Source organism: Nomascus leucogenys, chromosome 4, assembly GCF_006542625.1.
Source record: "Nomascus leucogenys isolate Asia chromosome 4, Asia_NLE_v1, whole genome shotgun sequence".
Taxonomy (NCBI): Eukaryota; Metazoa; Chordata; class Mammalia; order Primates; family Hylobatidae; genus Nomascus; species Nomascus leucogenys.
In genome coordinates this window covers 20,347,920-20,360,897 of record NC_044384.1, presented here as the reverse complement: position 1 = coordinate 20,360,897, position 12,978 = coordinate 20,347,920, and the positions used below count along the sequence as shown (strand labels likewise).

General features: G+C 38.2%; 1 protein-coding gene across 1 annotated transcript in view; it reads right to left on the bottom strand.

The window, feature by feature from the left end:
- The window catches only part of LMAN1 (lectin, mannose binding 1), a 32,603-nt gene that overhangs the window by 17,459 nt on the left and 2,166 nt on the right, over positions 1-12,978 (bottom strand). The window contains exons 2-8 of the mRNA XM_003264284.3: positions 11,352-11,506; positions 11,161-11,268; positions 10,368-10,429; positions 9,056-9,155; positions 4,083-4,206; positions 2,492-2,550; positions 918-1,050 (exon numbers count right to left, since the gene is read on the bottom strand). Of these exons, the coding sequence (XP_003264332.1) occupies positions 918-1,050; positions 2,492-2,550; positions 4,083-4,206; positions 9,056-9,155; positions 10,368-10,429; positions 11,161-11,268; positions 11,352-11,506 (741 nt within the window). The remainder of the gene's footprint in view (positions 1-917; positions 1,051-2,491; positions 2,551-4,082; positions 4,207-9,055; positions 9,156-10,367; positions 10,430-11,160; positions 11,269-11,351; positions 11,507-12,978) is intronic.

The following is a 12,978-nucleotide window of genomic DNA, read 5'->3' as shown; positions in this document are numbered from 1 at the left end:
TGGGTATACACATTTGTCAAAATTTACCAAACCATACTTTTCAAACACTATAGTCAGCTTCAGGATATACTCACAAATTTTATGTGATGATGTTTAAAACAAATTCAAAATAAGAATGACCTTTATGTTTCATTTTAAAATTCATTAAGTCTGACTCATACTGTTGATCATTAAGAGAACTGTATACTACATAGAGTTCAAATGCTAGCCACAGCCTTTATTAAGTACACCTTTGATCACTTATGCTGATGGGGAACAATTCAGATAAAAAGCTAGCAGATAATATAAAGTCCCTCAATTTGTCCTTAAAATTTTTTTTTGTTTTTTTTTTGACATTAGTACACTCAAGTTCTTATAACACTGGCTTAGACTAGTATTTTATAATTTCCAACTATATAGTCCAGGATTCTATTGAGTAGTATGGGGAGGGGAAGCAGCTATGTCACATTACTTTCATAACAGTTTTGATATTAAGGATTATCTCCACACTATAAGGTAATTATGTGTCACTAAAAGCAAAAATATACACTTTTGATGATTTCAGTCAAAAAATATTTACTGAACCTGAACTACTAGGTTAGCATTGTTTTGCATTTATTTTTAGGCTTAGTGGACACAGCAATGAGTATTAACACAATCCCTGTCCTCATGGAGCTTTCACACTAGCGGTCCCATTCCTCCAAATAACCATGGTACTCTTTATTTCATACATGACTAAGCCACATTCTCACTGGTAAAAATGCCAATCTCTTGACTCTTAAAGACTAAAGATTTGCTCCTAAATTGTTTCCAGAACTCACTTGGAATGTGTCTGTTCAGAGGGCAGGGATGAGCCAGGCAACACAGAGACTCAAGTGTCCATGATCATCAGCCCCAAGCCCTGCTGCAGCACCCATGTCAGCTTCGCTACAACTCACCAGGCTGCCCTTGGAGGTCGGGGTGGCCCTTCTGGAATTCCTCTTTTTTTTTATCCAATTCTTGTTGAAAGTGCTCAAATTCCTCCTGATACTTTTCTTTTTCCTTTTCCGAAATTTCTTTATCTGGTGTGGGCTTTTATTCGGAGTTTCGGAATAGAGCATAAAAAACGTAAGAAAATCATTAAGATATCTCTATACATGTTATTTTTCTCATTTTAACTCTTCTACCACTAGCTGAAAGGTTAACATAAAAATGTATTCCTTCTTTACTTAAATGATAGCAAATTACTCTTTCTTTTTTTTTTGTGGAGACAAGAGTCTGGCTCTGTCACCCAGCCTGGAGTGCAGTAGTGTGATCTCGGCTGACTGCAACCTCCACTTCCCAGGTTCAAGCAACTCTCCTGCCTCATCCTCCCGAGTAGCTGCTCGCCACCCCTGGCTAATTTTTTTGTATTTTTTAGTAGAGATGGGGTTTCGCTGTGTCGTCCAGGCTGGTTTTGAACTCCTTAGCTCAGGCAATCCACCCACCTCGGCCTCCCAAAGTGCTAGGATTACAGGTGTCAGCCACCGCGCCCGGCCCTTTTTTCTTTTTTAAGATGGGGTCTTACTCTGTCGCCCAGGCTGAAGTGCAGTGTCTTGATTTCAGCTTACTGCAACCTCTCCCTCCCAGGTTCAAGCCATTCTCTAGCCTCAGCCTCCTGAGTAGCTGGAACTACAGGTGTGCACCACCACACCCAGCTATTTTTTGTATTTTTAGTAGAGACAGGGGTTTCACCATGTTGGTCAGGCTGGTCTCAAACTCCTGACCTCAGGTGATCTGCCCACCTTGGCCTCCCAAAGTGCTAGGATTACAGGCATGAGACACCATACCCGGCCTACTCTTGCCTCTAATAATAACCACTACCATTTACTGAGCACTTGCTATAAGTGTACTGTCTCAATCCTTCAATATCATGAGGTGGCCAGTACAAATATCTCTGTTTTAGCAATTAAGAAATGAAGCGTGGCCGAGCGCGGTGGCTCGCGCCTGTAATCCCAGCACTTTGGGACGCCGAGGCGGGCGGATCACAAGGTCAGGAGATCGAGACCATCCTGGCTAACACGGTGAAACCCCGTCTCTAGCAAAAAATAAAAAAAATTAGCCGGGCGTGGTGGCAGAAGCCTGTAGTCCCAGCTACTCAGGAAGGTGAGGCAGGAGAAGTGCAGTGTCTTCATCTCAGCTTACTGCAACCTCTCGCTCCCAGGTTCAAGTGATTCTCCAGCCTCAGCCTCCGAAGTAGCTGGAACTACAGGTGTGAACCCAGGAGGCGGAGCTTGCAGTGAGCCGATATTGCGCCACTGCACTCCAGCCTGGGAGACAGAGCGAGACTCAGTCTCAAAAAAAAAAAAAAAAGAAATGAAGTTTCTTGTGATGAAGTTTCTTGAACTTCTTGTGAAGTTCAGTAACTTGCACAAGACCATAGAGCAGTAACTGGCAGAAACAGGATCCAAACCTAAGTTAGTCTTCCGAAACGTTCAGCTAAAAGGCAAAACCACTAAACTGATAAAGTTTTTGAAAAAATGTGTAAAATTACCGGCTCTTTTCCAGGTTCAGTCAACTGGAAAGTCAGAAAAGAAAGGACATCATGGTCATCTACAAATTAAAAAAAAAAAAGTTTGAAAAAGTTCCATAGGAGATTACTTTTATCATTGTAAATGTATTTTATCAATATTTATTGCTTTAAATAACAATAACCAGTGAGGGAATTGACAAACATTAGCACTAATTTGGTAAAGGCAATGGCACTCTGTAAGCTTAGAGACAAAAATTCACCTGAAAGATTTATACTAGAAATAATCCAAAACTCACTTTTTTAAACCCTAAATCAGAATATTTAGTAGTGTTTAACATATAATCGATGTTTAATCAATGTCTGATAAGAAATGAACAAACAAATGAAGGGTCAAAAGAAGTCCAAACTCCTTATTCTGGTGCCAAGATCCTCCATGGTTTCCCACAAATCTCCTTCATGGACAACATCCCAGACAAACGAGAGAAAATCCTGGTCTCCACATACTGCCGGTACCTATATGTCTCTGAACCTTTCTTGGAGTGCACAACACTTTTTGTCTTACTTTTTTATTTGTTTCTCTCACATGGAAGATATTAATAATTTTATCTTACCTAAAATCATATCAAAAAATCAAATACAAGCTGTTTATGCCAAAAGCACCAGCTCAGCAAATCAAACCTCCTAACCCTTAACTAAAATACCGATCCTGGCTAGTCACATCCACCAATCAACAGCAATTAATATCAAGCATACAGCAATCTTTATGCTTTGTACTGTTTTTATGGAATCTAGAGATGCAGACAGATTAAAAAGAAAACTATAATACTTAGTGTAGGTTAAGTAACTTAAGAAACTGTGTTGTGTAATAGGGCACTGAACCTGGAGTCAGAAATCCAGGTCAAGTCCTGCCTGGGGCTGACCATCAACTGGCCATACGATCTTCAGAAATTTCTTTCACCTAAAATTTATCAAGTTCTTCTAAAAATATGGAAAATATGATCTTCCCTCCCTTCTCCTCTGGGTTGTCAGGAACAATCCATGTATTTGAAAATATTTAAAACTACAATGTATCATATAAACATAAAATGGCATTGACGCTGAATGGTAATTTATCACCTTATGTGGAAAAAAATGGTAACTGTTTTTGTTTAAAGTTTAGTCACCAAATAACCTTTCCTTAGGTTGCCAAATTCATTTATATGTGATGTGACAATGATCAGAATCCTAAAACACTTGGCCATTAACCTTTTTGTGGATGTGACTAGCCAAGATTGCTATTTTAGTTGTCATGTGATTTGATCTGCAGCCTTTAAGCCTGCTGACTTTGATAGCCTCTACTTTAAATATGTCTCCTTCACTATAAAATAGCACCCAAACTGATGCTCTAATTTACACACTTGTATATAGCCCCAGTTAACTGTACACCTACCGAAAAATGTAAGTAGAAAGTTAGCAATCTCAACAGACCAAAAGACTGGCACAAGAGGCGAAGGGAAGGTTCCAAACAGTCTTAAAAAGTTGTTAGTATAAACAAGTCTACATATCCCTAATATACTATTCCCAATAAAACACAATTCACAAACTTTTAATATTATCAGACTGCAAGATTTACCTGCAAGACCTCCAGTTGCAGCAGATATTCCAAAATGCCCTTGTGCAGGGATAATCATATTTTCCACTTTGGCACAAAATTCATAATCATTTTTATCTGGTGTAAAGCCATTATTGATCATTACCTAGAAAGACATATCATAGCAACAGCTTTTATAGAAGACATTAGAAAATAAATTTCAATTGATCCATTTTATGACTAACACTATTCAATTTTGTTTCATTATTATAAAGGGTAATTTTAAATAACATTTCTTACTTGGTGTCATTATACAATATATTTTACTTAAAAAAATGATTTTTGCCCCACTATGTGTCAAAAGTTTAAAAAGAGAAAAATCTGATAACTTTCTATGAAAACCTTTCTAAAATGGAATATGGTTCGCCTTCTCTCAAGAAGACCTAGGGAGTCACCATTACTCTCTTGGAATGGTCCATGCAGTAGAGGGATCAGACTTGTTCTCAGATCCCAGTGACAGCTAAAACCAAGAGGTTAAATTTACAATTTTATCTGCAGCTGGTTGAGGATTTATTTAAAATAGATTGTCTCAACAAGTAGTGAGCTCCTCTTAATTAAATCAGTGAGGTAACTGGACTGTCACAGGTTAGCAGACAGCAAAAGTGACAGAAGTCATACTGACAAGGCAGAGAAAGAAAAAACTAAAAAGATGTACGTTTCTACTCTGCGAAACGTATATTTGAAGGAATGACCCTAAATTTCTTAACAGAATCTTAGAATCCTAGGCAAGCACAGGAATCCACCTGACACATGAATGCTTTTCTTATTATCCCAGTCAAGCAGTGGTTCAGCCTTTTCAATACATTTCATTTCTAGTAATCCTCTCACGAGTCCCACCCTAAACAACAGTCACTGAGGTTCAGGGTAGTTGCAGAAGGAGAAGGCCCATGGCACCAGAGTAAGGGCACTTGTGTCATTACTTCTAGAGTCAAAATTTTGTCAGAGGCTTAAGATTCAGTCACATAGGCAAAATGTTCTAGTATTCTGTCCAAATTTTCGGCAAGAGAATAAAATCTGTCAATATGAAGAGTTACTCTCCATATACTGTAGGATGGAAACGTGAACTAAAAATTAGTTTAAAATAATTAATTTTAAAAGATCATTTAGCATTTGGTTCATATTAATACTTGTTTCCTCTGACTAGTAATATTCCTATTTCATTTTACATCATTTACAACTGGTCCTCCTCCACAGAGCCTTTTAAATTAGAATCAACAATCAGGAAGTTATTTGCCTTTGAGTCTTAAAAATACTGTAGATTATTACATTCAAATTACAATACTAAAATCCTCCAATTGTTGAGTATTTTTTTCCTTGAATTCTAACAAACTGAAAATCCAGCAGAAATCTTCATTGTCTAGTTCCAATTATTTTTATTTTTTTATTTTTTTTTTGAGATGGGGTCTCGCTCTGCCGCCCAGGCTGGAGTGCAGTGGTGCGATCTCGGCTTACTGCAAACTCTGCCTCCAGGGTTCACGCCATTCTCCTGCCTCAGCCTCCCGAGTAGCTGAGACTACAGGCGCCCGCCACAACGCCCTGCTAATTTTTTTGTATTTTTAGTAGAGGCGGGGTTTCACCGTGTGAGTCAGGATGGTCTCCATCTCCTGACCTCGTGATCCACCTGCCTCGGCCTCCTGAAGTGCTGGGATTACAGGTGTGAGCCACCGCGCCTGGCACCAATTTTTTTTTTTAAAGGACGTAACACATTTTATTGTACTGTGAGTTAGCAGTACAATGTTAGGAAGGACTGTAACTGAAAGCCTAGGTACAAACTGTCCACTGATTATTACTTCTTTATGAGATCATCAATAACCTTCCCTATTCACCTTATGGTTTCAAACCATTGTTAAAGACTACACTACACTTGCAATATTTAAGAAATCTTGCTTTGGCCGGGCACGGTGGCTCACACTTGTAATCCCAGCACTTTGGGAGGCCGAGGCGGGTGGATCACGAGGTCAGGAGATCGAGACCACGGTGAAACCCCGTCTCTACTAAAAATACAAAAAAATTAGCCGGGCGTAGTGGCGGGCGCCTGTAGTCCCAGCTACTTGGAGAGGCTGAGGCAGGAGAATGGCGTGAACCCGGGAGGCGGAGTTTGCAGTGAGCCGAGATCGCACCACTGCACTCCAGCCTGGGTGACACAGCGAGACTCCGTCTCAAAAAAAAAAAAAAAAAAAAAAAACAAAAAAGGAGATCGAGACCATGGTGAAACTCCGTCCCTACTAAAAATACAAAAAAAAATTAGCCGGGCGTGGTGGTGGGCGCCTGCAGTCCCAGCTACTCGAGAGGCTGAGGCAGGAGAATGGCGTGAACCCGGGAGGCAGAGCTTGCAGTGAGCTGAGATTGCGCCACTGCACTCCAGCCTGGGCGACAGAGCGAGACACCGTCTCAAAAAAAAAAAAAAAGAAAGAAATCTTGCTTTGACTGTGTTTCCCCCACCAACAGCACTTATTGCTTCCAACCTCCTCTTACTTTGTTTTTCCCTCCAATGTGGAAACAACTGGGACAAGCTAGGGTGCAAGTACTCATGAAAATAAACACTTCTTGAGTACTTAACATGGGCACAATATTAGGAACTAGGAGAAATACAGGATATGCCTATTGTGAGAAGTTTACAATCATATTGATAAGAAGAGACATACATACAGTTAATAAGCAAATCAGTGCAACATATCTCAAGGCCAAATAAGCATTAGAGAAAAAAAAATAAGAGTTTAGGAGAGACAGAGCATTATGAGCTGTTTAGGAAATCTGATGGAAAAGGGATCTGCATTTGTGTGCTCAAAGCTAAGTATGATTTTACCAAGTAGAAAGAAAAGGAATTATTACCAGACTGAGCAAATGTACAGAGGCGAAAACCAGTAAGTGGCAGTTACGTGTCCAGCCAGTCTCTCCAAAACGTGTACCTGAAAACACTAGCTCCATGATCACTCATAGACAGTAGGTGAAAAAGAATTCCATAGTTAAGTCAGTCTGGGAAATGTGAGGTTTAATTAAAGGTTTATTTATCCTTTCTTTATAAAGCATCCTTCATAAAGAAATTTTTAATGTGCTAATATGCAGAGTAGTGCCCAATCTCATCAATTGTGGAACCCTTTTTGGGGAGTACATTTTGCAAGGCTATTGTTTTGGAGTGCTGCCAGGGCTCACAGCCTCATAGTGTTGGGTCACATGGACAGTCTGCACCCACCACGCTTGATGTCTGGGCTTTGCCACATGCAGGTAAGCAAGACTTACTGATGACTCTAATGAAACTGTACAGGGTGAATAATTATAGTGGAATTCAAACCCAAGCTAATCATAATACATTGGACACTTGCTCTATTCTAAGATCTTTAAATTAGCTTGGAATTAAGACTAAGACAATATAGTTTTCCACAGAACTAACTTTCTCAGAGTTTTAGACCCAGGAGTTTAAGGCTAGCTCATGATTTAGGTGAAAGAAAAATTCATACACTATGTTTTTTTACTTTTAAGTATTATATAACCAGGTATTAATGGCATCTTTAAAAAGCAAAGTTTACAATGCATAGTGATCTTAGTTATCATAACTGCCAGTTAGATATATCCACCTATATATTACCCTAACCTCAATTTACCTACAACTAAACTCATTACCAATCCTCTGATTCCCCATTCCTCCCCCAAACAGATAAAACACAAACAAATGTGCTGCTTCTTTGCTAGTAAACAGTACCAATTAGCTGTCCAATTGGCTATATTCAGGAACTATCCTTGACTCAAAAACTGTGTTCACCCCCAACCCCAAGAAAACTGGTACTAAGAATACTGGGACCTAAGTCATCTTTCTAAATTGCAAATCTGATAATTTCACCTCCCGCTTAAAACCCTTTAAACATTTTTAAAAGTTTCTGGCCGGGCGCGGTGGCTCACGCTTGTAATCCCAACACTTTGGGAGGCCGAGGCGGGTGGATCACGAGGTCAGGAGATCGAGACCACGGTGAAACCCCGTCTCTACTAAAAATACAAAAAATTAGCCGGGCATGGTGGCAGGCACCTGTAGTCCCAGCTACTCGGAGAGGCTGAGGCAGGAGAATGGCGTGAACCCAGGAGGCGGAGCTTGCAGTGAGCCGAGATCGCGCCACTGCACTCCAGCCTGGGCGACAGAGCGAGACTCCGTCTCAAAAAAAAAAAAAAAAAAAGTTTCTCATAGTTGATAAACTACAGGAAGTGGTGCAAGGCCTGTTACTGCCAACCTTTCAACCTCGCTGCTCACTGATCTCTTCTATCTCTCAGCCATACCAAACTACATGCCTTTCCAAAATATTTCAAGCTCTCTCAAGGGCCTATGCCTGCTCTCTGTGCTTGGAATACACCCGCTCACTCGCACACACACACACCCTCTTCCCCCAACTCCCAGGAACTTCCAGATCTCCCAGTAGGGCACAGCTCAACTCTGAGAAAATGTTCCTGCCTTTCCCCACCTCCACCTGGCAGTTACAGGATTCTAACCACAGGACCGCTTGATAGTGTCTGCAACGTAGCATTTATCACACAGCATAGGAATGCTACATTTTGTGTGTCCTCTGTTAGGCTATAAGCTCTCTGGGGAGAAAGTCTGTCTGTCTTACTCATACTCATATTTGTATCCTGAAGGCTTGGAGATTATCTATCTATCTATCATCTATCTATCTATCTATCTATCTATCTATCTATCTATCTATCTATCTATCTATCTATCTATAGATATATATATATCTCACATGTGCTATACAGTAGGGTGCTTAAACATTTACTGACTAAATGGAAACATACCATCAGGGGTTTAAAACAGACTGAGCTTTGAAGCCACCTCTGTTCTCTTAGAGTAACAATGATGAGTATGTCAGCATATCCAAATTTAAGTGCGTTTAATTTCTATCAAAAATTCAAAATGAAAAGTGATACTATAACATTGTTTATTTGTTTCTCTCTAAATAAATGTTACTTACTGTCAATGTTTTCTGGTAATAGGTAACCTTTGCTCGGACAGGATAGGGTTTATTACGAAAGTCCCTCTGGCAACTTGCTAAAGCTTGACTAGCACCATCACTATAGTATAAGAGAAAGGAAAACAAAGAAGACACTCAGCTTTTCAATATTTAAAAATTCAGGAAGATTTAAAATAATATCAAGTTATGAAAAAGTCTTGAGATATTTTATGTTATTTACTCAAAAGACTACATGAGACTACATGAGACTAAGGCAGTGAATCTCTACCCCAAGGCAGAACATGAATCACTCACTGGGCTTTTAACATGTAGATTCCACTCCAAATCAAATGAAGCAGAATCAAAAGGAGGTGGCCTAGGCACCTTCATTTTAAATAGCTCCATAGGGAGTTATGATGAACTACCAGGGCTGAAACTCACTAAGGCAGAAAAACAGTAAACAGCCACATGGACAAGTCATCTTTCTTACAGTTCACTGGCTAAAAGCTATTTCTTCCACAACAAACACGTGAAAATAAAAAATGTACATACCTAATTTATATACATTATAAATATACAGTCATCCTTCAACATCCACAGGGCATTGGTTCCAGGACCCCTGTGGATACCAAAATCCTCAGATGCTGAAGTCCCTTATATAAAATGGCACAGTATTTACATACATGTGCGTATATCCTCTTGTATACTTTAAATCATCTCTAGATTACTTATCACACCTAATATGATGTAAATGCTTTGTAAATAGTTGTTATACTGTATTTTAAAATTTGTATTCTTGTTGCGTACACAAAATAATAATTTGTATTATTTTTGATCTGCAGTTGGTTGAATCCACAGATACGGAACCCACAAATACAGAGGCTTGACTGTACTGAACACTTAGAATCTGCAAACCACTGAGTCTTTAAATAATGCAATATTGAAGTTAAATAAGATGGCATAAATTGCTGAATCATCAGCCTTAATAATCAAGGCTCAATTTTATTTTTTAAAGATTCCTTTTAATCAAGATAAAAATGCATGATTAGTGGCTTCACTGAGAGCCAGGAACTGTCTATAAACTTTCAAAAGTATAATATTAAATAATTTGAGGTTAAATTAAAAACACATACCATGTTTGAATCTGAGATGGTCCACAGATAGAACTTCAGAATAGAACCAAATAAAATAAAACCTTTCTACCAAGTTACAAAATATGTCTCAAGAACAGTATTTTTTTCATTTGGAAAGTGTTCAGATTTGAAACAATATATTTCATAAGGATTCCAAAAAGAAGCTGAAATCAAGAGTAATGTAAAAAACACATACTTACTTTTGATGGTCATAATGGATCTGTCCATTGTTGCCTATAATTACTATAGCAGGATTATTTTTCTAAAAATAAAGAAAACATTTTTAAAAATGTCTTTAATCAAAGCATTCTACATCATTCTCAATGTACTACGAAGTGACTTACATATCTAAGATTCTAGGACTCAAAATTTTAAAATAACCTGGCCTTGGCACTCAAAGAATTACTAAAGTTCTTCAAATTGCTAACAATAACCCCTGAAAATTAATAGAGAAACAATCAGCTGATGGGAAGCTCATCAACCTTAAGGCTGCTAAGCCACAAGCTAATGTTTCCAATATGTCAGTACATTTTGATCTTAACTGTTTTAGGAGAGATCATTAGAAAAACTGGCCCAATCAAAAAGAATGATTAACATATGACCAGACATGAATATGTGAGCTAGCAACAGTCATGCACTTGGATGTCCTCATGTAAGTAAACTGTTAGAGTCTTCTAAACACTACTGTTTTCACCACCTATGTCTAAGGATTTGTATTTATCCATTAAATAGGGCTATGGGAGCCGGGGTCACTGCAAAGTTCTGAGTCAGGGCTCTACTATGCCCTCAAGCTGACGTACAAAAAATCATGCACATGTAAGTTAAACTGATAAATTCCTAGCTATATAAAGACTAATTATCATATTTACCATATAGCTTGGGGAGTTCTGTACTATCAAACTGATGAAAGCATTGAATAAGCTATTATTTCTCACAGCCTAACTCTGCTGATAGATATATTAAAGTGGATAACAGTCCTGACAATAAATATACCTTTCCATCATTGTCAAAAGAATCAAAAAATATTCCAACACCATTCCACAGATCAGCTGATCCAAACACAGGGCCCTCCAAGCCTTGATTTTCTGCATACCAAATTGCCTGAAAATATATAATAGGGAACAGTTAGAGGCTAGTGGTATATGCATTTACGTACATTTTCTAAGTTAAAGAAATGATCATACTAGGCCATCAGCGCCAATTCGACCTCTTCCAGTCACTCGAAATGTCACCTCAACTTCCCAGTTCTCAAAGGCTGCTTTTGTCTTTGTCCACACTGAGCCTCTTTGGCTTTTTAAAGATGGTGCTACTCGAATTTGATCTGAACTTGGAATAGCATCTAGAACAAAAATCAGGGAAAAAAAGCTTTAAGTTATAATTAGGTAAAACTCAATGAATCATTCACAAACTGCTAAATATACCTACAGAGACTTAGTAACCTGTACAATAATTATTAGGAAAAAATTTCATGTTGACAGTTTCAACTTTAAAAGTTTAGAGCTAACACCTCCCTTATCAAATAAAAAAAAATTAAAGCTACACTCATATACTAAAAATTCCAGGGACAGTGGGTGGGAGAAAGGGTATTATGACTTTAAGGCAAACTATCTGATTCTCATAATATTCTTTTTAAAAACCTTAAAAATTTGTACTTTTAAAAAAGCTGCAATGTATTTTACCTGTTTACAAAGTTTAGAAAGCTCAAACAGTCTGAAAAGAACATACCACTAGGAATCAAGAGACTTGTTCCTAGTCTCAGTTCAGCTGTGTGACTTTGAGCAAATAATTCTCTTACTCTCTTGGGTTCACCATATGTTTACCTGTAAAACGAAGGAGCTAGGCTCGATCACTTCCATAAATACCCTAAAAGTTATATGCAAAATACTGTACTTATATACATTCTTCCATGGAGAGGGTCAACTGAACTTCAAAAAGCAATTCTTCAGCAGATTCTCAGAGAAAGTAGTGATCCCTAAAATGGTGGTTTACATCTCCAGGCTAGGTTCAAGCCCCAGCTCTATTACTTACTAGCTGTTCCATCTGTAGGCAAGTTACTCCATTTCTTGAACAGCCTCATGGGTATTTAAGGTCTACACAAGTAGCTTTAAATGTTTCAATAAATGTTAGCTATTTCTCCTATTATTAGACTAGGTAATTACTAAAGGCCTATCAGACTTAAAATTTGAACAATTCTAGCTCTCAGATATTAACTAATTTTCTGAAACCCATGCTGGGAAATACAACAACTGTAACTGTAATATCACTTTACAGGTAGAAAAAAATTGACAAAAAGGAAAGCTGAGATACTTCAGCAGGATCAGTCACTGTTCACTGTTACTTTCAAACATTCAAAGGATGAGGGTGTGGGCATCATGGAAAGAGACTGAACACAGAACCGCAAGACCTAGATTTGAGTTCAACTTCACTGACACTTACTACTTATGTATCCTTTTTCAAAAACCTTAACCTTTCTGAACATCAGTTTTTCATCTATAAAACAGATAACACCAACCTTGTCTACTAAGGATCAAATCAGAGAATGAAAGTGAAAGAACTCTGAGAGCTATAAAGGGTTACAAATTATCATTTTTTTGCCCTTATGGGCTTAAGGATGTGTACTAAAGGAACATTAGAGTTAAGAAAGAGAAACACCATAGATTTGGTCTTAATTTGGGGTTGAAGGTAAAGGGCTGTGTTTAAACTAGATCTTAAATTTCTCTACTTTTAAGTTTTTTAAAGTAACGAATTGCAGAGCAAAATGAAAAGAAAAAAATGATCAATGTAGTTACAGTGAGGCTTATGCAAAAACTA